Raw genomic sequence first — 23,578 nt, 5'->3', positions numbered from 1 at the left:
GTTCAGAGATTGGAAAAGAAGAATGCATGTATTGCACTGCAGTGTGAAAGACACAGGTTTGGAAACTATTGGAGTTACCTTAGTTTCAGTCAATGGAGGCCAGTATATATCACGGAGCTGACATAGAAGAAACAACTTGCATATACTCTTTAACGAAGTGAACTGTGACATTTCAGTGGTGTTAATTGACTCACCCCCAGAAACCAAATGAATGATTAAGGTGTTTATTCTGACTTATAGACTCCTAAATTCCAAGAGTCCTTAATACTGCTTCTTTCCTTAGGTGAGACTGACATTTGTGATCAGCTATGGTGCTTGACCTAAGTATCTCCCCAGTTTGATGGTGGAGACAACTTGTGGTAGAGCATTTTCAGTGATGGATGTGCTAGAACTTGCACTCCTCTGCCTCTTTAAACAGTGCTCAGGTTTGTTGGTCTTCGGAGCACTTGATTTCTTAGGCTTTTCCTGTCTGGGTTAGTTAATAGGGTGGGAGTGGATTGAGGAAGAAGACTAAGATAAAATAGTTAATTTTAATAGATCTTTCAAAGAAAGAAATAAAGCAATGATGATAAAAGTAGTTGCATGTGTCCTTACCCATAGGAAAGATGCTGGAGTCATGAAAGCTGTACATAAGGACAAACAAAGGAATATATTCTGTTCCTCTTACCACTTTCTTGTAATTTTCTAGAAAACACTGAACTTGTCTTTAAAATGTTGTATAAGAGGGCGAAGCCATTTGGATAGTCAACTTTACGCTGTATATTGTGAATGGATTGCATGTCAGACATTGTTATTTTCAACAATTAGCTGTGGTCATTAACATTTTGAATTTCTCTTTGAAAAGGGTGTATCTTTATCAGAAGATGTTCCAGCAGATACTGCTTCTGACACACAGGGTGAAACTCAGTTTCTGGATGATCACACTTCTGAAGATGCATCTGAGATGGGTGCTCCAGGAATTAAAAAGGATTCACCTGTCAGTAAAACTATCAGCGATGGTAAATTGGTGAAAGGTATGTTGAGACAGTTGGAAGATGAAGTCTTTGTAGGCATACATTTAAAACAGATCTATAATTAGCAAGGAAAGGACTTCAGTGTAAAGGCATCAGAAAGCACCGAACTGAATAATTTGATTACTTTCATACTTCAGTGTGTCAGACTTTGAGTTTGAAACCCAAGAGGATAGTAACTTGAATGTCAAAAAGTTTGAAGAAAGCAGAATTGTATACGGTTGAAAACTAGTATGTAAAAGGAACTGATATTTATAGACCAGTTACTTAAAATTTTGTGGATATTAATAATTTTACATATCTGTACTACACTTGCATAATTTCTAAATGTTAACAAATGGTATGTTCTGGCTCACTCTTAAGTTTAGAAACCATGGTATAAATTTTCAGATGGGCAAAGTCCTAGCCTCCATATTTGTGGGCCTTCTTTGTTTTCAAAACTAATGCTAGGTTTAAGGCCATATCTACACTACAAAGTTAAGTCGACTTCATGTAAGTTGACATCAAGCCTCCGATTTAAGCAAGTCAATCTTGCGTGTCCACACTACGATCATTGTGTCGGCAGAGTGCGTCCTCACTAGTAGGGCTTGCATTGATGCACGAAGCACTGCACTGTGGGTAGCTATCCCACAGTGCATGTAGCCGAGTGGAATTTTGGGTTGGGCTTGCAATGCTTTCTGGGACCAAAACATTGTTGCAGATGGTTATAGGAAGATGGTGTTAGTCTCCCATGATGCACTTACTTTCCTCCCTCCCTGAAATCAACAGCAAACAACCCAAGTCTTTTTCGCGCCTTTTTTCATAAGCCTGGGTTACACGTGCGGACACCATAGCACAATAAGCAAGGACCCCGCTCAGCTGTACACTTTCTGTGAGCATTACAAACACCTCGCGCCTTATCCTGCACTATTTACACAGCTGACACAGGAGCTGCTGTGCACAACCATGTGATGCCACACAAGCAGCCCTGCTGGAAGACATAGTGGAGCAATTTGCAGTTGCTGGCAACAGTCACACGTCATCTTGAAACAGTGAAACAAACACTGACTGGTAGGACAGCATTATTATGCAGCTATGGGATGACGAGCAGTGGCTGCAGAACTTTCGAATGTGTAAGGCCACTTTCCAGGAACTGTGCAGTGTGGAGAGCTTTCCCCAGCTCTGAAGTGCAGCAATACTAAAATGAGTGCTGTTCTGACAGTGGAGAAGTGAGTGGCAATAGCTCTTTGGAAGCTTGCAACGCCAGACTGCTACTGGTCAGTGGGGGGGGGGGGGGGGATGATATCTATTTAGAGTGGGTAAACCTACCGTGGGATTTGTTCTGATCCAAGTTTGCAGGGCCATCAACAGACTTCTGCTAAGAAGGGTAATGACTCTGGGCAATGTGCAGGACATAGTGAATGGTTTTGCCGTGATGTGGTTCCCTAACTGTAGTGGGGCGCTAGACCGAACGCATATCCCTATCTTGGGATCAGATCACCTTGCCAAAGGGTACATAAACCGAAAGGGGTACTTCTCAATAGTGTTGCAAGCGCTAGTGGATCACAGGCTGTTTCACTGACATCGACGGATGGTGGGGAAGGTACAGGACGGGACGTGTGCATCTTTAGGAACACAGGTCTATTCAGAAAGCTGCAAGCAGGGACTTTCTTTCCAGACTGCAAAATAGCCATTGGTGATGTTGAAATGCCAATCATGATCCTGGGAGACCCAGCCTACTCCTTGCTTCCATGGTTCATGAAGCTGTACACAGCCTGGACTGCACTAAGGACCCGTTCAACCATAGGCCGAGCAAGTGCAGAATGGTGGTTGAATGTGCCTTTAGTCATTTAAAAGGTCACTGGAGTTGTTTGATTACTAGGTTAGACCTCAGTGAAAGCAATATTCCCATTGTTGTTGCTGCTGGCTGTGTGCTCCATAATATCTGTGAAACAAAGGGAGTAAAGTTTCTGCCAAGGTGGGGGGGTTGAGACAGATCGCCTGACAGATGACGTTGAGCAGCCAGAAACCAGGGCATTAAGAAGAGCACATAGAGGGGCTCTGCGCCTCCGTGAGGCTTTGAAAACCAGTTTCAGCAATGAGCCAGAGTAATGTGACCCTTATCTGTGTTGTTCCTTACCAAACTATTCCCTCCAGTGCATTGTCTCCCCTGTAAACTCCACCCCCACCAAACACCATGTGTTGAATGAATAAAGAACCTTTTCTCTTTAATCCGTTAAGTTTTTTTATGCACACAAACACACAGAGATAGCAAAGAATAGTAAGTTAACTTGGGGCAAAAGGGCTGATAATATTGTAGTGTGGGGGGCAAGAGGAACAAGGAAAGCCTCGTAGAACGTTTGGAGGAGGAGAATGTAGAATTGCGCGATGATGGCAGCAGAGGGAATCTAGCATCCAGCTGCCTTTTTTGAACCTCAACCAGACGAATCAACATGTCTGATTGCTCCTTCATAATCCACAGCATCTCTTCCCGCGTGGCATGCTCTTGTTCCCTGCATGCTCTCCTGTCCTCCCTGTCCATGTCCAGGTTCTCAAACAGTGTAATCCTCCATGCTCTGAGCTACGTCTTGTCACTCTCAGAGGCACACAGTGACTCATTAAACATGTCCTCCCGAGTCTTCTTTTTCTGCCTTCTAAACTGGGGAAGTCTCTGTCCCAGTGTGGAGGATGTGCTGATGGACAAGGTTTCAGCTGCAAAGAATGCAAAGCACAAGGGTAGCATTGACAGTTCATACATTGTTTCTGGCACAAGGTTAATTTTTTTTTAATTAAAAATACACCCCTCAATGTACTTCACTTCAAACCACAACGTAATCACAACTGCTGGCTATTGTAAGAGTCGGTTTGCTGCTCCAGCCATGGTGAGTAAGGCCGTGGAAGCATGGGCGAGAGGTCTTGCACTGCTGCTTTTGTGAAGACATGGTTGGGATCACAGGTTGGAACTTGAGAAAAGCCCACTTCCCCAAGCAACCAGGATGGTGCTTGAGGACAGGCACCAGTGTAATGCCCCCCTAAATAGTTTGTTTTTTATAAAAGCGGCACTGGGTTGAGGGGGAATGGAGACAAACAGGAAGACACCACCCCCATCCCTTTTTTTCAATGCTGCTTGCAATACACGGTCAGCCTTTCCAACCACAACCAGGGCACGTGTGGGAAAGTGTGATTGTGTGGCCCAGATTTAATCAAATAGGGCAGATTACATGCTTGAATTGTTTGTGGTTTAAGGGCTATCATTGAAAATTTCCCCCATATCCCATGGGTAACCTTATGCAGAATCACTCTCCTGGGGGTAACAGAGGCAGCAAGGGAGCAGATGCTGCAAGTGTCTGGGTACAGACCTGGTCCTTATGCTGCATGCTGCAAAGATTCCAGCAGAGTTAATACTGGAGTGGCGCGGGAAAGTGTCCTAACATGGTGGACAAAATAAGGCAGCCCTTCCCAGAAACCTTCTGCAAAGGATTGCAGAGTACCTCCATGAAAGCTTCCTAGAGATCTCCATGGAGGATTCCCAGGCCATCCCCGTGCACATAAGCAGTGTTTTTCAGAGAGCACCTTCTGTGTAGCTGGAGTGGCCACCGATACCCACCTCACCTACTTTTTTATTCAGATTAAACATAAATAATAGCATGTAACTGCTACAGTTTGATTGGAAATGTGTACTCACCAGAGGTACCTTCCCCAGCATGACACTCCGCCACCAACTGGTCCTGTAAAGGGATATGCTCCAGGGTTAAAAACAGTTCTTGGCTGTTGGGAGAATGGATCCTCTGCTTGCCTGCCTCACATTCTTATCGTCATCATCATTAACAGTGTCCTCCTCGTTGTTGCTTGAGGTCGCTGGGGCTCCTGGGAGGTATCTGTGGAGTGTTTTGGGGTAGTGGTGGGGTTGCTGCCAAGATTCATATGCAGCTCCTCATAAAAGGGGCATGTCTGTGGGACAGAATCGGAAAGACTGTTTGTCTCCCTTGTTCTCTGGTACGCTTGCTGGAGCTCCTTTATTTTCACATGGCACTGCTGCGTGTCCCTGGTGTAGCCCTTCTCTCCCGTGCCCCATGCGATCTTGGCATAGATGTCTGCATTTCTTCTGCTGGATCGGAGTTCTACATGAACAGATTTTTCTCCCCACACAGCAATAAAATCCACCATCTCCTGTGTACTCCATGCTGGAATGCTTTTGCAGCCTTGAGTCTCCGTGATCAGCTGAGCTGGTGAGCTCGCCACACTGGTCAAACAGGAAATGAAAATTCTCCAGAGCGGTCACAGTGGAGCACTGTGGGACACCTAGAGGCCAGTTGATTCGAATTATACAACGCAGTCATGTCAACTCGTGGATGTCGAATCAAGTGCTACACCTCTCGCAGAGGTGGAGTACAGAAGTCAACTTTACAGGCCACTTAGGTCGGCAGAAGGGACTCAGTAGCGTAGACACATACGTTATTAGATTGACTTAAAGTGGCTTATTTCAACCTAAGTTTGTAGTGTAGACCAGGCCTGAATCTGAGTTCACATGCCTCTTAACTACCTGATTTGTGCCTGCAATAATAACTCAAATTTGTGGATGGTTCGTGCATTGGCAAAAGGAAGGCTACCCTTATGAAATGTTCTCTCCCCCCATTGGTATCTATTATTTATTACCAACTTTTTCTGTACAAGAAACTGTACTGAATTGTTTTATGCACAATAAGAAAATGCAACTAGCCTCAACAATTCTAATGATTGAAACCGTTTGTATCTCTCAGGATTAGTCTATTTCAGATGTCTACTGTTTGACAACAAATAGCATAGAATTTTTAATAAATTGAGTTATTCAGCACTAGACCATATTTTTATATGGTGAGTGTTTGAACTTAGTGGAACCTTATTTTTGCCATTGCTAAGCAATTTAAAAATATAAGGACATAAAATCTGTTTTGTTTAATAATTGAAAGCACTGGGAAAAATAGAGTTGGATAAAACGGAATCTTTAAGACTTCTGCCTGATTATTTCATCTGGAAAATGCTGTAGTCTAGTTGAAGCTGCAAATATTGGAAGTATATTGAGGTCACTTTCCACAATTACTTCATTTGCTGGAAGAAAAAGCCTTACTGAAGGAGAAGTCTATTTAATGCTAGAGGAATTTTCTGCATGTGAGATTTTTAGCAGTTTGAGGACAATTGGGAAGATATGTTTAAGACCAACCTTGCAAAGTCAGCTAATGGAGTTGAAGTGCACCAAGTCTGTGTGGTAGACGTATTTCCATTCAAGGGCCTGTTTCCTGGGCTGTTGGCATCCATTTACTTGATTTATTGGGAAAGGAAGCAAAAAATTATTTCCCCCCTCTTTTTACAGTTTACTACAAAGATAAAAGCACATTAGATCATAATTGTCTCTTGTTTTGTTGACATGACTCTTAAATTGTTTAACATGAATTATTTCTAATGTACAATTTAGTAATCTTGTTTAGACAAGATTCCTGAGCCTCCACATGATTTATGCTAAGCAAATGGGCAAATAGAACAACTAAACTTCTGTCAGTGACTTCTAGTGTCCTTAAAGGAAAAATCTTAATCCAAGAGTAGAGCAGATCATGAACCACAGAGGTCTTCAGAAATCTGAAGTCCTTGGGGTAATTAAAGACATTACACAATCGTCTTAGTAAGAACTGGGCTTTTGAAAATTTCTCTTCCAGTAGATGCCAAAGGGTAGATATAAGATCCAACCTTAGAACCTTGGGGGCTAGAGGGAAGAGAAACAATGTATGGCGGAGAACACCTTCCATCTCCATACCAAAGTCCTTTAACAGGTAGCAAGTCTCGGACCTATGCAGACAACCCCCTTTCTTCCAGAGGCTCCAGGTAATTATTCCTATTGACTTTTCCCTTCCCTCTTTTAGCACTGCTTCCCTTCCAGAGCTTTCTGAGCTCCCATTGGGAACCTAGATCCCTTAGTCTTTTCAGGGCGCCACAGTCACCTCCACTCCAGGTCTGTCCCAGAACTAATTTATTCAGGTCTGCATCTTTTACCCCAGACCAAGTATGGATGAGTTCCTGTCCAACTACCCAGAGAGCACCTCTGCCACTGTCTGCCTCCCACACTTAAGATCCAAAGTGGCTTCAGGAAAAAGCCATAAAGATGTCCATGTGGTCCAAAGACCATCATGTGGCCCCAGTCCCTCCAGTGAGGAATGACTAGCCCCTCCTTCCCCACTGACGGGACCAACCCACCCCCTTCATCTAGGTCCTGTCCTTTCTAACATCTGCTGTTTCCCTTTTCCATTCAGAGCCAAGTCTAACAGATTTTTCGAAACTGGACATTCTCAAGCTGTTTTATAGCATAGATCAGAGACTAATAGAGAAGTGGTTCTCAAACTTCAGCTATGGTCTGCAGACTTATTTGTCATTGTTAAAGCCTCTGCCATTCTGTGAGAGATGGCATTTTCTGCCAGTTGTAGCCTAGTCCAGAACTTTCTTTAGGAGTATGTATACAGACCAGCTGGGAGTGTGCTGCCCAGCATAGGTAGACAGACACAGGTTAGCTCTGTTTGAGCTACTGTGCTAAAAATAGCAGCGTAGCCACAACAGCACAGGTAGTAGCTCGGGCCGACTATCTGGGTATGTACCTGGATGAGTAGCCCAATCCGCCACCTGTTGTGCTGTGACCACACAGCTATTTTTAATGCACTAGATTGAGCACAGCTAACCTGTGTCTATCTACCCATGCTGGGAAGCATGCTCCCAATTGCAGTATAGACCTATTCCAAGAGAGTTCTGGACTGGATTATATAGCCCCTTAAGAAAACTAAGGATTTTTTTTTAAAACTAAGGCCATGTGTACACTTATAGTTCTACAGTGGCACAGCTATACCAATACATTCTGCCGTTTGGTCACACACTAACTGTAACCTAAGTATAGAATCCCTAGAATTGTAGATATAGTCAGTAGAATTATAGATACAAAATACTTTGGTTCATGCACAAAATATCAAGCTCGTCTGATCCAAAAGACCCACAGAATGACCTGCACAGAACTCTACTTACATTTCTTGGAAGGGTAAGAGAAGTTCAGATTGTGGTAAGGTCGGCTCATATTTCTGAAGAATCTGGGTCTTCCAGATCTGATTTGAGACCGACTCTATATGGCAGATATTTCTTTCCCATTATCAATACCATTTTAAACTTCAGCATTCTGTTCTATAAAATGTCCTGTTTTGTCCAAATGACAAGTAGAAATTGCATGCTATTTCCATTTTTCAGTATTTTGAGTATACTAAAGGTGTATATTCAGTATTATTCTATTTGTAGAGTGCTATACTGTTATGGAAAAAACTATTCCATCTGAACTTTTTCATTTGCCTTGGAATTTTCTTTACTTTTTTAGCATATCAGTTAGATTCTTGTTAAAACAAATCTAAGCATCTGAAAATTTTTGCCTTTTAGCAAAAAGAGTTTTCTGTCTATAACGTGTTTATTTCTCAGTAATTTTCATTGGGAAATTCCAACTGCTGATACCAAAGGGTTAATGAAAGTTTGTGTGCTCCATTGGCCTCTTGTCCATGTGTTTTTATAATATTTTTTCAACCTGTGACTTGTAACTTTTTATACAATTGATCCAATGGATGACTGAGGGCTTGTCTACACTGCAAATAACAGCACTGCAACTTTTCTCGCTCGGGGGTGTGAAAAAACACCCCCCTGAGCGCAGCAAGTTGCAGCGCTGTAAAGTGCCAGTGTAAACAGTACCCAGGCACTGGGAGCGACGCCCCTCATTGAGGTGGGTTTTTTTAAGAGTTCTGAGAGAGCTCTCTCCAAGCGCTGCGCAGCGACTATACAAGGCACTTAGTGTTGCCAGTGTAGACTAGCCCTGAGTGTTTTCCTTCTGTCAAACCTGGCAGCAGGTCAGAAAAGGCAGCTCAACAAGTAGCAGATAAATTTTTCACTTGACCACAGCTCAAAAACTGATGTCTTTTCATTGAAGTTTGAGCTAAATGAACATAAGAAAGGTCATGCTGGGTCAGACCAGTGGTTCATCTAGCCCAGTATCCTGTCTTCTGACAGTCGTCAATGCCAGCCAGGTGCTTCAGAGGGAATGAACAGAACAGGTAATCATTGAGTGATCCTCTGTCGTCAACTCCCAGCTTCTGGCAATTAGAGGCTAGGGACACCCAAAGTTTGGGGTTGCATCCCTGACCATCTTTGCCTATAGCCACTGATGGACCTATTCTCCAAGAACTTATCTAATTCTTTTTTGAACCCCATTACAGTTTTGGCCTTCACATCTTCCCCTGGCAATGAGTTCCATAACTTGACTGTGCACTGTGTGAAGGATTACCTCCTTATGTTTGTTTTAAACATGCTTCCTATTTATTTCACTGGGTAACCTCTGGTTCTTGTGTGAAGGAGTAAATAACACTTACCAGTACTCATTTTCTCTACAAAAAGCAACAGAGGGTCCTGTGGCACCTTTGAGACTAACAGAAGTACTGGGAGCATAAGCTTTTTTGCATCTGAAGAAGTGAGGTTCTTACCCACGAAAGCTTATGCTCCCAGTACTTCTGTTAGTCTCAAAGGTGCCACAGGACCCTCTGTTGCTTTTTACAGATTCAGACTAACACGGCTACCTCTCTGATACTTGACATTTTCTCTACATCATTCATAATTGTACGGACCTCTTAGGTGTCGCTTTTCCAAGCTGAAAAGTCTGTCTTTTTAATCTGTCCTCATAATGATTTAACAATAGTGTAGTGTAGTTATTGCCTTCTACAGGCCATTTTTACAGTGAGATTGAAATTTAGTAACTACTTGTTTGCTTCAGTTTTAAGGTGTCAAGTTGTATGAAATGCAGAGGAGGAATGTATTTTTACCCCCATGCAGCAAGGGTTGTAAGATGTAAAGTAAGAAAGCACAGCCTATAATACAGGGGTCGGCAATCTTTCAGAAGTGGTGTGCCGAGTCTTCATTTATTCACTCTAATTTAAGGTTTCGCATGCCAGTAATACATTTTAACGTTTTAGAAGGTCTCTTTCTATAAGTCTATAATATATAACTAAACTATTGTTGTATGTAAAGTAAATAAGGTTTTTAAAATGTTTAAGAAGCTTCATTTAAAATTAAATTAAACTGCAGAGCCCCCCCGGACCGGTGGCCAGGACCCAGGCAGTGTGAGTGCCACTGAAAATCAGCTCACGTGACGAAGGCGGCACGCGCGCCATAGGTTGCCTACCCCTGGCCTAATACTACAAATCTAGATGTCTCAAGCATTTCCAAGCTTCATGAATGTATTTTTAAAGTTCTCTTTATTTCAACTGTAGCACACAATGTATAAATCATGCCTAACCTTAAACAATAGAATTATTTAAGAGTGTAGAAAACATCAGCATGTGCTGGTCTTAAGCACTCAAAAGCTGAATACTAGTTTTTGCAAGGAAGAGATTATATAAACAATGATTATTATTTTTTTGGACCAGATATAAAAATTAACTTTAGTTTTATTTAACTTTTTTTTTGATGAATACTGAAAACAGCATGTAAATGCATCTCTAATGAGAAGGCTGAGCAATTTATAGAAGCAGCTAGAAAACATTGGCGGGGGGGAAATGATCAGCCATTTTCCCTTTCCCCAGAGTAGTGTGTACTGCTAACAGCACACTGTGTTTTGGGCAAGAGGATTATAAAAATGGGGCAGTCATGTTTCATCTTTCAGAGTTTAATCTGCAGAGGTGGTAATTAAGCAGAAGAATTTAACCTGCTTTCCACAGTAGTGCTAGTGATACATAAAAGTGTTACTCTTTTATCCAACAGCATCATTTGCTCCAATAAGCTTTGCAATCAAGGCCAAAGAAAATGACCTCCTTCCCTTGGAGAAAAACCGTGTTAAGCTAGATGATGACAGTGATGAGGAGGAGGAAGAGGGCAAGGAAGGCCAAGAGAATACTAGCAGCTCTTCAAATATTAATCCAACACTCGCCGCTCCCTGTACTGCTGCTGAAGAGAAAAAACCTCAGCTTACCCAAGAGGAGTTGGAAGCTAAACAAGGTATGCTGAATAATACTGAAAATGATAAATTGCCTAAAGTAGTCTGAATTTTTCAGACCTCAAAAGCATTGTAAATAAGACTTGGTTTTAGTTATTTTGGATCTTAACTATGTTTTCTGGTTTTGAAAACATTTTGAATCACTGCTCTCTCTACTTCCCCTGCTTATCTCACTTAAATAGACTTCCAATCCATTGCTGTTGTCAATTTAGATGGTAAGGAATCAAGCGGGCATCCCTACCAGCAACAAATTAATACACTGGAGCAGAGTGACTTTATTAGTCCATATGATATTTCTTTGTTTTGATTACAGCTCCTGAGTGAAATGTTAAACTTTTAGTTTTAAGGCTGTATTAATATGTATGGACATAGCTTTCTCTGTTCTTCTTTTTGCGGATACAGACTAACACGGCTGTTACTCTGAAGCTTTCTCTGTAGAACCCTTAATGCTTCCAGCTTTCTTCCCGTCATGTATCATACTCATGCTCTCTAAAGACATGTTGCTCTCTTGTTACTGGTGTAATGCATTGCTATAAGCTTCTGCCTGTTGCTCTGTTTATTTTGCGTGTTAGGGGGCAGAGAAGAGTTGACTGAAGTGATCATTTAAGGGGATCAGACACCCTCAAGCCATTTCACATTAGATGTTAATTTTATAAATGTGAAGATGCTAGCAATGTGTATGAACAAAACATTGATGTAGCTTGTTTTTAAAACCTTGCTTTTATATACATGTCAGTATTCATGGTCACTTATATCTTTTTATCCTGCAAACGAATATTGCTGCTTCAGAAAATGTATCATGGAATCATTTAATAGCATATCCTTTTTGCATTATGCATTCTACTCTACGGCAATGATGCATATCTGTCACCGATACAAGGTTTTTGATATAGTAACTAATAAATATAAACATGGAATACAGTTGTTTATCACAAGAATTGTGTACCACATAGAAAATGTTAGCCATGAAAAGAAAATACATACCAAAAACTTGACACAGAAAAAATATCCATCCAGCATCTGTGTAGAATGCAGGAAATCATAGTGGAAACTGAAAATGACTATACAAAGTGCTATGAGATTCACACAATACTTTAAAACTTTTTTCTCTAATCATTAGTGAATGTTGCTTATACCAGTTGTATGTTTAAAAAAAAAAAGCGGGGGAGGAGGGGCAAGCTGCAGAGTTTATGTAAAATTTGAAGAGCATTGGGTATAAAGAGGGTTCAGGGTCAGTGCTACACTGTGGATGTGGTTTGTTTTTGTTTTTTGCTTGGATTATTACTTTTAGCTGAGAATAGACAACTGGATTTCTAGTGGCATGTTTCATTTTTCATGGCTGGCAAAGGTACTTAGAGAATATGATAGGTGATCTTTTATTCTGTATTTTTAACTGCAAAAATATCATTAAAATAGTATTTTGGAACGATGTATCTTTCCCCAGCACAAACTCCACGAGATATGGTGCAACCTGGAAGAGAAAAGATTCTTATGGCAGGAGGTCTAACTGCTGTGGCTTCTAGTACAAACCCACAGCATGTAAATATTTATGCCATATGTTACAGGTCATGATATTTTAAATATATATTTTAAATCCTAATTTGCTATTATACGTAAGTTTGTCTCTATTTTATCAACCTATTTCAATGCATCTTCTATTGTTGAATCTGTAGTAGTCTAATCCTTATCTTTAAGTGTATTTTATTTTAATTGAAAAAAGTCAGTGATACACTTTTTCTCATGCACATTAAAGGTGATTTACTTTTGTGGATATGAAGACTATTTTCACAAATAGGAATGAATTATATTCATCTAGCTTTTTTCTTTATACAAAGTCTAATTAGGTTTTGATCTAAAGAAAATGTCTCAGTAGAAGCAAAGCACTGTAAAGTCTCTCAAGAAACGGGTTTTGCCCCTTATAAAAAGTGATTAAGCAACTACATTTCTACACTAAAAATCACTTTTATTTTGTAATCTCATAATTAACAAATGCAGTTAAATTACCATTTCATTTGTAGAATATCCTTGAATGTATAATAGTAATGAAGATGATAGCTCAGACTTGCATTTGGCTACTTTAAAAGGTTGTCAGTACATATTTATATAAAGCTTTTCCAATTAAACATTTCAAGTGTACAGGATATTCCCAGACACCATTTGGTGGTCCCGTATATGCATTATATGATGATTTTCCAACTGCTTATCAATCAATGAAAATAAAACTTTCATCCAGACCAACTTTGGTTGAAGTATATTAACAGGGGTGACCCAAACTTACTGGCCCTCCGAGCCACATATGACAATCTTCAGAAGTTCGAGAGCCAGAGCGTGCCTGCCTTGAGGCCCCCCCTTCCTGCTGGGCAGAAGTCCTGAGACACCCCTCCCCACTGGGCAGAAGCCCCTACCCCACCACCCCGCTGCAAGCCCGAGGTCCCGAGCTCCCCACCTTCTAGTAAATGGAGAACGGGGAGGGGGTGTAGGGGCCGTACTTTAACACTAGAAGAGCCACATGTGGCTCACGAGCTACAGTTTGACCACCCCGATTATATAATCTGTTTTTTCAGATTACAGCTATATTATACACTTTGGTCCCACATGCTTTGTAGACAATATTCCTGATCTAAATGACCATTAAATAAAAATTATAATAAATTATTCCCTATGAAGAATAATTGGAAAAGTGTAATTACATTAAGGATTTGCACAGTGACTAAAAAATTAGTGCATCAGTCAAGTCATGTATTTTCTTGATGTTTTAAAACTTTTCTCTATGTATACCTCAGGATGATTTTGCATGGTGCTTTACAGAAATTCTTTGTGATTTATGGTACAAACCACAAAGAATTTATAATATAAATGAGAAAAACACAGGAAATAAAAAAAGCGGGATAAAGATTCCAACAATTAAGGTGTGCATGTGAAGTTTGCAAGTTTTTTTGGTAAGACTAGAAAGGTAAAGCCATATTTCACTAGTGGAGGTCACTGGCTGTACAAGAGGGTGAGTTTTGAGGATATATTACAAGGAGAGTGGGGATGCATGCTGAGAAGAGGGAGGCTGTTACAAGCAGAGCGGCCTCTGGGGAAAGCGTGGGCAGCCGAAGAAAGACAAAGGGAACAAGAAGCCTAGAAGAGTCAGCAGAGCACAAGACGGACTAGGAAGAAACAAGGAAAGAATTGTAAGCAGATGCAGTCTTGAGAAGGCCTTTAAAGGTGAAGGGTTGGAACTCTATGTATACAGAAAGCCAGTGAACAGATACAATAGGGATGTGACATGGTCAGGGTCATGAAATTAACATTATTTTAGATGGTTGAAAGGAGTTGGGGAGGGTTGGAAAGGAGGATGTTAGTAAACTTCTGACTACCATATACATGAAAACGACGTGTGTGTGTGTGTATATATATATATATATATATATATATATATATATATATATATATATATATATATATATACACACACACATATATGTTAACAGTTGAATCAAATTAAAATTTACATATTTCCATAATACAGTGAAATATGGAATTATAATTTGTCAAAGACTGTATCTTAAATTCATAACACTAGAAACTATAGAATATGTATGTTGCCTTTCCCTTTGCCTGACTGTGCTTTGTTACTATGGCAGAAAGATGCAAAGGCTCAACCTAAGTATTTTTTGAAAAAAAAAAAGTATTTTTTTAGTGGAATTATTTATCAGAAGTATTTATATGAGATCTTCCCAGTTAAATTCCAGGTGAGTATTATTTGGAGTGGCAGGTTAATGAAACTAATAGAGGCTGAACTATGTAGTAATTGTAGGTGAGGGAAAGTTGCTAGATGTTATCGTATTCCAGGGGAGTTCTTCTTTGCTTGTCTTTTGGACAGATAAAATATATTTTTAATATACACCTCTACCCCAATATAACATGAATTTGGATATAACACGGTAAAGCAGCGCTCCGGGGGGGGAGGGGCTGCGCACTCCGGCAGATCAAAGCAAGTTTGATATAACACAGTTTCACCTATAACGCAGTAAGATTTTTTTTTTTGGCTCCCGAGGACAGCGTTATATCAGGGTAGAGGTGTATTTACTAATATTGGTAAACATGTAAGTTTTTGGAAAGAGTAACATTTCATTTAAAGGAGCAGCAGTCTGAATTTAAGAAAATATGGTCATCTTTCATGGGACCCTCTAGCTAGTATTTTTTAATTGAAACAAGAATTTTAAAAGGAGAATTATTCTATAACTAATAGGTATTGATACTTTGTTAGAAGCAGTCAGTATGCTCAAACTCTGCTGGTTACATGTTACATCAGGGCCGGCTTTAGGCCGATTCCCCGGAATCAGGCCCTGCGCCTTAGGTGCCTTTTTAATTTTTTTTACTCACCCAGCAGCGGTCCGCTCCGGGGTCTTTGGCGGCATTTCGGCGGCGGGGGGTCCTCTCCGGGGTCTTTGGCGGCATTTCGGCGGCGGGGAGTCGTTCAGTGCCGCGGAAGACGCAGAGCGGACCACCCCCGCCGCTGAAGTGCCGCCGAAGACCTGGGCCGCCGCCGGGTATTCGAATAGAGTCCTAAAGCCGGCCCTGTGTTACATTATAAAGAGGGTTTTCTGTAAGATTTCTAAATCTGTGTGAGAGTTATTGGTTTAAATACCTAAATATGTTTTTCTGCTAATAAAAACTAATTGTTCTGAATCCTGTAGAATTAATTTTGCCAGAGTTCAAAGGTCTGTGATTTTCCTATTTTGAGACAGTGAAATATACAGTTGATATATCTGTTTATAAAATGTGAAATGGAGAAATGTATCACTCCAACTCAATAAAGAGGCAATGGCAATATAAATTACATTGCAGGTCTTAATTAGTTGTCATTTGCAATTTGTCTGTTATCCTGTTTAAAAGTATGTATTTAATGATTTTAAGGTTACTTGAACAGAATTAAGCAAATAAATTTGTGGTTTAATCAGGATACTTTTGTAATCATAGCACATTATCATAGTGTGCTTTGCTTAATTTCCTTTGAAGGAATAATAATAAAGATCTATAATTCCTAATAGTCAGAAGTACTTTGTGTTCCTGCAGGTAGTAAACAAGAGTTCTTTGAAGAATAGTTGCTCAATAATACCTAAGAATTCTTAGTGAAAGTATAATTCTGTAGTCAACATTGTAACTTAATTTTCGTTAAAAAACCTTTTGTGTGATGTCTCTTTTCCCCCTTCTGCTCTCCAATTTAATTTTCTCATGGGCATATTGACTTGAAATTTCTCAGATGGTCTCTAGCCAGAAGAGTTTTATGGCAAACTCATGATATTTTGAAAAGGTATTTTGGAGATGTGGGATTTTATTTTTATTTTTTAAAAAGTTATGCTTTTCCCGTTTGAAACCTCTTTTTTCAAAGTAGTATTTAAAAAGATAATCTAAAAACAAAATAATTATTTAAAATATTTTTCTCACCAAGCATCAGTAGGAACTTGTGCATATTGAGAACAGCTATAAAGGTAGGCAGAAACATCTAGCATTAGTAGCTAGAACTTCCTAGAAGCTCCATCATGTCTTGGCTGATATTTATGACTTGATTGGTCAAGTCAGTAGAGCTTGAAAAGGCCAAATGCCATGTAGCTCTGGTTCAAGGGATTTGGAAGAGCTTCTGACTCCTGGTGGAGCTTGTAAAGTCATCACTGTATCTGCTTGAAAGAACGCTCATGTTTTCCTGATTAATTGAGGAATTACAACATCAAATAGCTGCTTATTCATCATTTCTGGACAGAACTTTTTATGCAAGAATAAACCCGCAGAGAATTGTTCAGAAAACACGTATGCACTGCAGTATGAACTACCTTGCATCACTAATTATAATATGAAATAGAAACACATTCAGTTGCTTATTGACAAAATATTTGATATATTGCCTTCATAATAATGTATCCACTAAAAGTCTTCCCCAGCAGAGATCTTTAAACTGGAGTTCTCTTTCAAGATAGATATATTATAAACAAAAAGATCCTCAGAGCATTTTAGTTGAACAAAAGCACTTAACTCTAAATCATCTGAGTTCCAAATATTTAAGATTCAACTCTGACCTGATTAACCTATATATCTACTTTACTCCATATACATTTCCCTGTCTCTTTGCTTGCTGTGAGCAATCACCAACTTTCACATACTGGCTACAGACCCAATTCCTTTTGGACTGCCGGCCCATCAAGAGCCAGAGATATTAATTTCTTCTCACATCTTTGTCTCCACACAGAGATTAGAGGTAAAGTCCTTCCATTGCTCATCTTAATGCTGTGATGTAAAGATCATGGTGCCATCTTGTACCTCAACCTTTAGATAAGGAGCTGAGGAGAAAAAACACCCCTTTTACCATTCTATAAATTGGATAACTTACTTTCCCTCATCTTCCTTCTTTATACACAAATCTCTCATGCATCTAATACGATTCGGAGATTTTTCTCTCCATATACATGCCAGATATACACATCTTTACCCCATTCACTCTTCATCTACTTGGTGCAAATGTGAGACACTACATCTGTTGGAACAGGCTTGGGACCTTGGTTCTTCCTCATGGATGCCAGCATGTGTGTAGAATATGTTAGATTTTCATTTCTTTCAAACATCAATGATATCAAACGTTTCTGAAAGTTGTAGCTATGCACACATATATCCCAGTTAGGTTGACAAAGGGCAGGAAAGCAAGTTGAATTAATACTGTTCTGGAACGGTAGTTTGAAATTAACTGTCATATAGTATTTTCTGAATTAATATTTAGTGTTCTCTGTTCTAGTAAGGTTTGTTTTGTTTAACATATATACATTTCCAGATTTAACTCTCAAAGGTATATTTTCTCTGGGAATTCCCTATGGTCTTCAGGTCTGAAGAGATCTTATTTAAATGTTCAGTTATTGTGAAATTAGCTCCTTTGTGTTTTTTATCTCTTCAGAATCTTGATGAAACTTGTACAGAGTTGAAATAATCCGGTTAATTTATAGGCCAACATTTGAAAATATCTTGATGAAGAGGAGAGTGTTTTTATACAATAAACAATCTACTGTAGATGAAAAATTGCTGTTCAGATTTTCCTTTTATCAAAAAAAAAAAAAAAAAACGATTGAAAGAATATATATCTTGCCCTTCACTCCTAGAATATTAAAGATGATACATCTGCACTTGAAAGTAAATTGATGGTATATTTGCAGTTAAATGGGGGGACATGTTTATATTTTGCTAGGTGTGAAACATACATCATATTTAGTGGGGTTATATATAGAGTGTGTAACTTGTTGATTGTTAAAGGGAGCCACTTTCATAATGCTACAGAAAAATAATTCTCTAGGGTCATGTCCTAAACTCCACAGTTACAACGGTTGTACTTCTGAGAAGGGCTGTTGGGGATCTTGCAGGACAGGAAGTGATGTAAATGAGAATGAAGTTGAACTCTTGGGAATATCCTCTGAGTAGATAAGAAACACACTTCTTTTAAAAAAAAAAAAAAAAAAAAAAAAAAAAAAAAATCTAATCTAAACTTCATGCTTAAGAAGAAAAATTCCCTCCTTCCCACTCTCCCTTCCACAAGGTGGCTGTGCTGGGCTGTGAGCATCAGCTCCCCTTCTGTCTCTAGCTTGAGACGTTTTAGGGAAGAAGGGAATGGATAGGCTTTCACTCCCTAGGACGACTCTTCAAATCTTGCATTTAGAAGTGGGGGAAGGGTTTTTATCTGAGTTTAACCATTTAGTATAAAAAGCAGTCTACATTTAAAATGGTAGCAGCAACACAAAGCCTTGTGCTGCCACTGAATATGTATGTAAATGGGGTGAGGAATGGTAGGAAAAGGATTAGTATCTCTACGCAGGTTAGGTGGTTTTGGGCCCACCTCTCTTCTTGTTGAGAAGACCCTAATAATCCACAAAAGAGGAGCAGAAAAACTCTTATCACTCTCTCCCTCCCCGTCAAAGAAATTTAAAAATAACAATTGGGACATACTATTGAAAGGGTTACTGGCTATTTAATCAGAAATTTTATTCTTTAAAAAATTAGTCCGTTTAATGGTATCTGTTCAATATTTGCCTAAACCTCAAACATCAATGTAGACAGTGTCTACACCTGAGTATAGTGAGTTGTTATGAAAGCAGTAACTACAACTCAGAAAAGAGTTGAAAACCCTGACATGCTAGCTTACTACCTTTTTGTAAAAACAACGAGGAGTCCGGTGGCACCTTAAAGACGATCAGTTAGTCTTTAATATGCCTCTGGACTCCTTGTTGTTTTTGTGGATACAGATTAACACGGCGACCCCTCTGTTACTTGATACCTTTTTGTAATAAAGAATATTTGAAGAAAAACAGCCATTCTTTTTATAGACTAATAGTTTTATATTGTGACTACAGACTAATGTGGCTTCATATTGTGTACCGATACATCCTTTCCAAAAGAAATGTGAAGATACTTGAGTTAGACACGGTATTTTTTTGTAAACTCAGTGCATCTTTGTATGTTCCCCCCCCCATAGCAAAGCAAAAACTAGAGGACAGACTGGCAGCTGCCGCAAGAGAGAAGCTAGCACAGGCCTCCAAGGAATCAAAAGAAAAGCAGCTTCAAGCAGAACGCAAACGGAAAGCTGCACTGTTCTTGCAGACCCTGAAGAATCCCTTGGCAGAAGCAGAAGTTGAGAAAATTGAGGAGAATTCCTTTAATATGGAGGTAAATTAAGAGTAAATTCCATGTACCGTAGTGGTTAATAGAGAGAGCCTATGCATAGAAATTCTCTGACTACGTTATTTTTTAATTAAGCTGATTTAGAAGTTACAAGCTCTTCCTGGATAACAGAAACCTCAGTTTAGAAATCTGTCTTTTCAGATGCCTTGTATATTTTTTGGATCAACAGAAATGTATCTATCACAATTGGTAGATAAATTTGAGAAATATTATTACTGTGTCAGTTTGTATGTTCTATACAATCAAATGAAAAAAAGCATGGTCAGATTTAAATCTAACGCTGCATTGAAAATCAGTGGATCAGTATCCACCCACCCGAGATTAAAGTACATCTGATAGCATTTTTCATTTTCAGTTCCTCTGTTGCTTGTAAATCTATAAATTGGGTTTTAGAAGAGGCATTTTGAGGTTTCAATACAGTTCAGCTGTGGTTTGCATACATGTGGTTTATCTAGAGAACTGAAAATTGAGTTAAACTTAGTGTAAAAATGTGCTGCTGGAAATGCTAATACAAGACCCAAACAAGATGTGTGCACAATAAGCCCCAGACAATTGGACACTGAATTATATTGAAAGACTGGCGGTGAGAGAATCCAGGGGCCTAATCATCCTGTCAGTTGCATATCCGTTGACTTCGGTGGAAGTTGCACATGCACAACTAATGGGATCACGTGGTCCCTTATGTTTTATTTTTGCTGTTGCTCTTTTCCAATGAGCCTTTATATAGTGTAAGGAACCAGGGTTTTTGGTACTGGAGGAATTTGCAAGTCGGTTTGGAGTATCACGTTGCACATTTCTTATAAAGCTCAATCTTTGATCAGTGGGGATGATTACCTCTTATTGCCCTGTCAAGAATGCCAGCAAGGAAATTATGGTTGGTCTAAACTGAAAAGTTAGGCCTTGTCTACACTACGAGAGTAGTTCGATTTTACTTAAATCGAATTTTTGGAATCGATATTGCAAAGTCGAACGTGTGTGTCCACACTAAGGACAGTAATTCGACTTTGTGAGTCCACACTAACGGGGAAAGCGTCGACATTGGAAGTGGTGCACTGTGGTCAGCTATCCCACAGTTCCCGGAGTCCCCGCTGCCCATTGGAATTCTGGGTGGAGCCGCAAATGCCTTCTGGGTAAAAAAAAGGTGTCCAGGGTGCTTTTGGGTAACTGTCGTCATCCGTCCATCACTCCCGCCCTCCCTCCCTGAAAGCGCCGGCGGGAAATCAGTTCGCGCACTTTTCTAGTCAGTGACAGCGCGGACGCCACAGCACTGCGAGCATGGAGCCTGCTGCAACCATCACTGCAGTTGTGGCCGCTCTCAACGCCTCGCAACTTATCATACACCTTTCCCTGAGGCAGATGCAGAAAAGTCAGGCGAGGAGGCTACGTCAACGCGGTGATGGCCTGAAGTCTGAGAGTAGCACAGACCTCTCAGAAAGCAGGGGACCCAGCGCCGAGAACATCACGGTGGCAATGGGTCATGTTGATGCCGTCGAAAGGAGATTCTGGGCACGGGAAACAAGCACTGAGTGGTGGGACCGCATAGTGCTGCAGGTCTGGGATGAATCCCAGTGGCTGCGAAACTTTCGCATGCGGAAGGGAACTTTCCTGGAACTTTGTGAGTTGCTGTCCCCTGCCCTGAAGCGCAATGACACCCGGATGCGAGCAGCCCTGACTGTCCAGAAGCGAGTGGCCATAGCCCTGTGGAAGCTTGCAACGCCAGACAGCTACCGGTCAGTCGCGAACCAGTTTGGGGTGGGCAAATCTACCGTGGGGGTTGTTGTGATGCAAGTAGCCAAGGCAATCGTTGATGTACTGCTGCCAAAGGTAGTCACCCTGGGAAACGTGGAGGCGATCATAGATGGCTTCGCAGCGATGGGATTCCCAAACTGCGGTGGGGCCATAGATGGAACTCACATCCCTATCCTGGCACCGGAACACCAGGCCAGCCAGTACATTAACAGAAAGGGCTACTTTTCCATGGTGCTGCAAGCACTGGTGGACCACAGGGGACGTTTTACCAACATCTACGTGGGATGGCCGGGCAAGGTTCATGACGCTCGTGTTTTCAGGAACTCTGGTCTGTTTAGACGGCTGCAGCAAGGTATTTACTTCCCGGACCACAAAATAACTCTTGGGGATGTGGAGATGCCTATAGTCATCCTCGGGGACCCAGCCTACCCGCTAATGCCCTGGCTCATGAAGCCCTATACTGGCGCCCTGGACACTGAAAAAGAACTCTTCAACTACCGGCTGAGCAAGTGCAGAATGGTGGTGGAGTGTGCTTTTGGCCGTCTCAAGGGGAGATGGAGAAGCTTACTGACTCGCTGTGATCTCAGCGAAACCAATATCCCCATTGTTATTGCAGCTTGCTGTGTGCTCCACAATCTCTGTGAGAGCAAGGGGGAGACCTTTATGGCGGGGTGGGAGGTTGAGGAAAATAGCCTGGCTGCTGATTACTCACAGCCAGACAGCCGGGCGATTAGAAGAGACCAGCGGGAAGCGCTGTGCATCCGGGAGGCTTTGAAAGCAAAGTTCCTGAGTGAGCAGGGTAACCTGTGACTTTAAAGTTTGTGTATTGAGAAGCTAAACCTGCCCCCATTTCTTTGCCCAGTTAATGTTGACTATCCTATCCAGTTACATACCCCCTTCACCCCACTTCCAACACACGTTTCAAAATAAAAATAGTTCTACTTTGTTAAAGCACACCGTTTTCTTTAATACTGTATTCGCGGGAATTTTTTAAAACTGGGACGCAGACTGTGGTGCGGAGCGGGTGTACTGTAGTGGCGCGAATGCAGCTTCTAAACTCAAGGATTGACAGGCTCCGCTGCGGTGGGATGGTTGTTTCAACGGAGCCTGTCACCCCTCCTGATAGGGACTGTGTGTATGGGGGGGTCTATGTGACTTTGTGGCAGGGGGAGGACGGTTACAGATCCCCTGCTGTGTGGCTCTGTGATCCTGCCTAAGGACCGCCGCTTAAGATCTGTAACTGCCCTCCCCTGCCACAAAGTCACAGAGCAACCCACCCCCCACCACATAACATGAAAACAACCTCCCAGACTAACCAGGGTAACTAGTCACTGCATCACTGCACTATGTATGTGCCCTGCTGCTGTGCCTGCCCCCGACTATATACCCTGCCAAAGGTGACTGTCCTGTCGAATTACCAACCCCCTATCCCCCCCTCCTGCAAAAGAACATGATGGAAACAGTAGTTAACAGAAACGTATTTTTTATTATCAACCAAACATGGAACTGGGAAAGTGAAACTTGGACGGGGGCTTGTGTCAGGCGGGAAGGAAAGAACTTGTCAAATTTTGGGGAATGAGAGCCTTCTGCTGCTCGAGCTCTCTGCAGGGGTGGAGTGAGAGTTAGCAGGGACTCTGCCGCCTCTCCTTCTGTGCACTTTGGGTGAGGGGAGTATGGGACTTGGTGGCGGGGGAGGGCGGTTAGAGATGGACTGCAGCGGGGCTCTGTCCTCCTGCCTCCGTTCCTGCAGAACATCCACAAGGCGCCGGAGCGTGTCCGTTTGCTCCCTCATTAGTCCAAGCAGGGTTTGAGTCGCCTGCTGGTCTTCCTGACGCCACCTCTCCTCCCGATCCATGTTGGCTTGGTGCATTCGGGTCAAGTTCTCCCGCCACTGGGTCTGCTGTGCTGCCTGGGCTCTGGAGCAGGCTATAAGCTCCGAGAACATGTCCTCCCGTGTCCTCTTCTTCTTATGCCTAATCCGCGCTAGCCTCTGGGAGTGTGATGACAGGCTAGGTTGTGAGACAGTCGCAGATGGGGCTGTGGGAATGGGAAAAAGGGAGTGAATTCCTCAGAAAGATAAATGTAGTTGTGAACAAAGAACATAGTCTTT

General features: G+C 41.3%; 1 protein-coding gene across 7 annotated transcripts in view; it reads left to right on the top strand.

Annotated features, from left to right (window-relative positions):
• SFSWAP (splicing factor SWAP) overlaps window positions 1-23,578 on the top strand; it is a 108,260-nt gene that overhangs the window by 45,536 nt on the left and 39,146 nt on the right. For all 7 annotated transcript variants that reach the window (XM_054006871.1, XM_054006872.1, XM_054006870.1 and 4 more), the window contains exons 11-13: window positions 845-1,013; window positions 10,788-11,021; window positions 19,514-19,704. In XM_054006871.1, the coding sequence (XP_053862846.1) occupies window positions 845-1,013; window positions 10,788-11,021; window positions 19,514-19,704 (594 nt within the window). The remainder of the gene's footprint in view (window positions 1-844; window positions 1,014-10,787; window positions 11,022-19,513; window positions 19,705-23,578) is intronic.

The sequence above is a fragment of the Malaclemys terrapin genome, chromosome 16 (genome assembly GCF_027887155.1).
Source record: "Malaclemys terrapin pileata isolate rMalTer1 chromosome 16, rMalTer1.hap1, whole genome shotgun sequence".
In the NCBI taxonomy this organism is placed as follows: Eukaryota; Metazoa; Chordata; order Testudines; family Emydidae; genus Malaclemys; species Malaclemys terrapin.
This window is presented reverse-complemented; position numbering and strand designations above follow the sequence as displayed.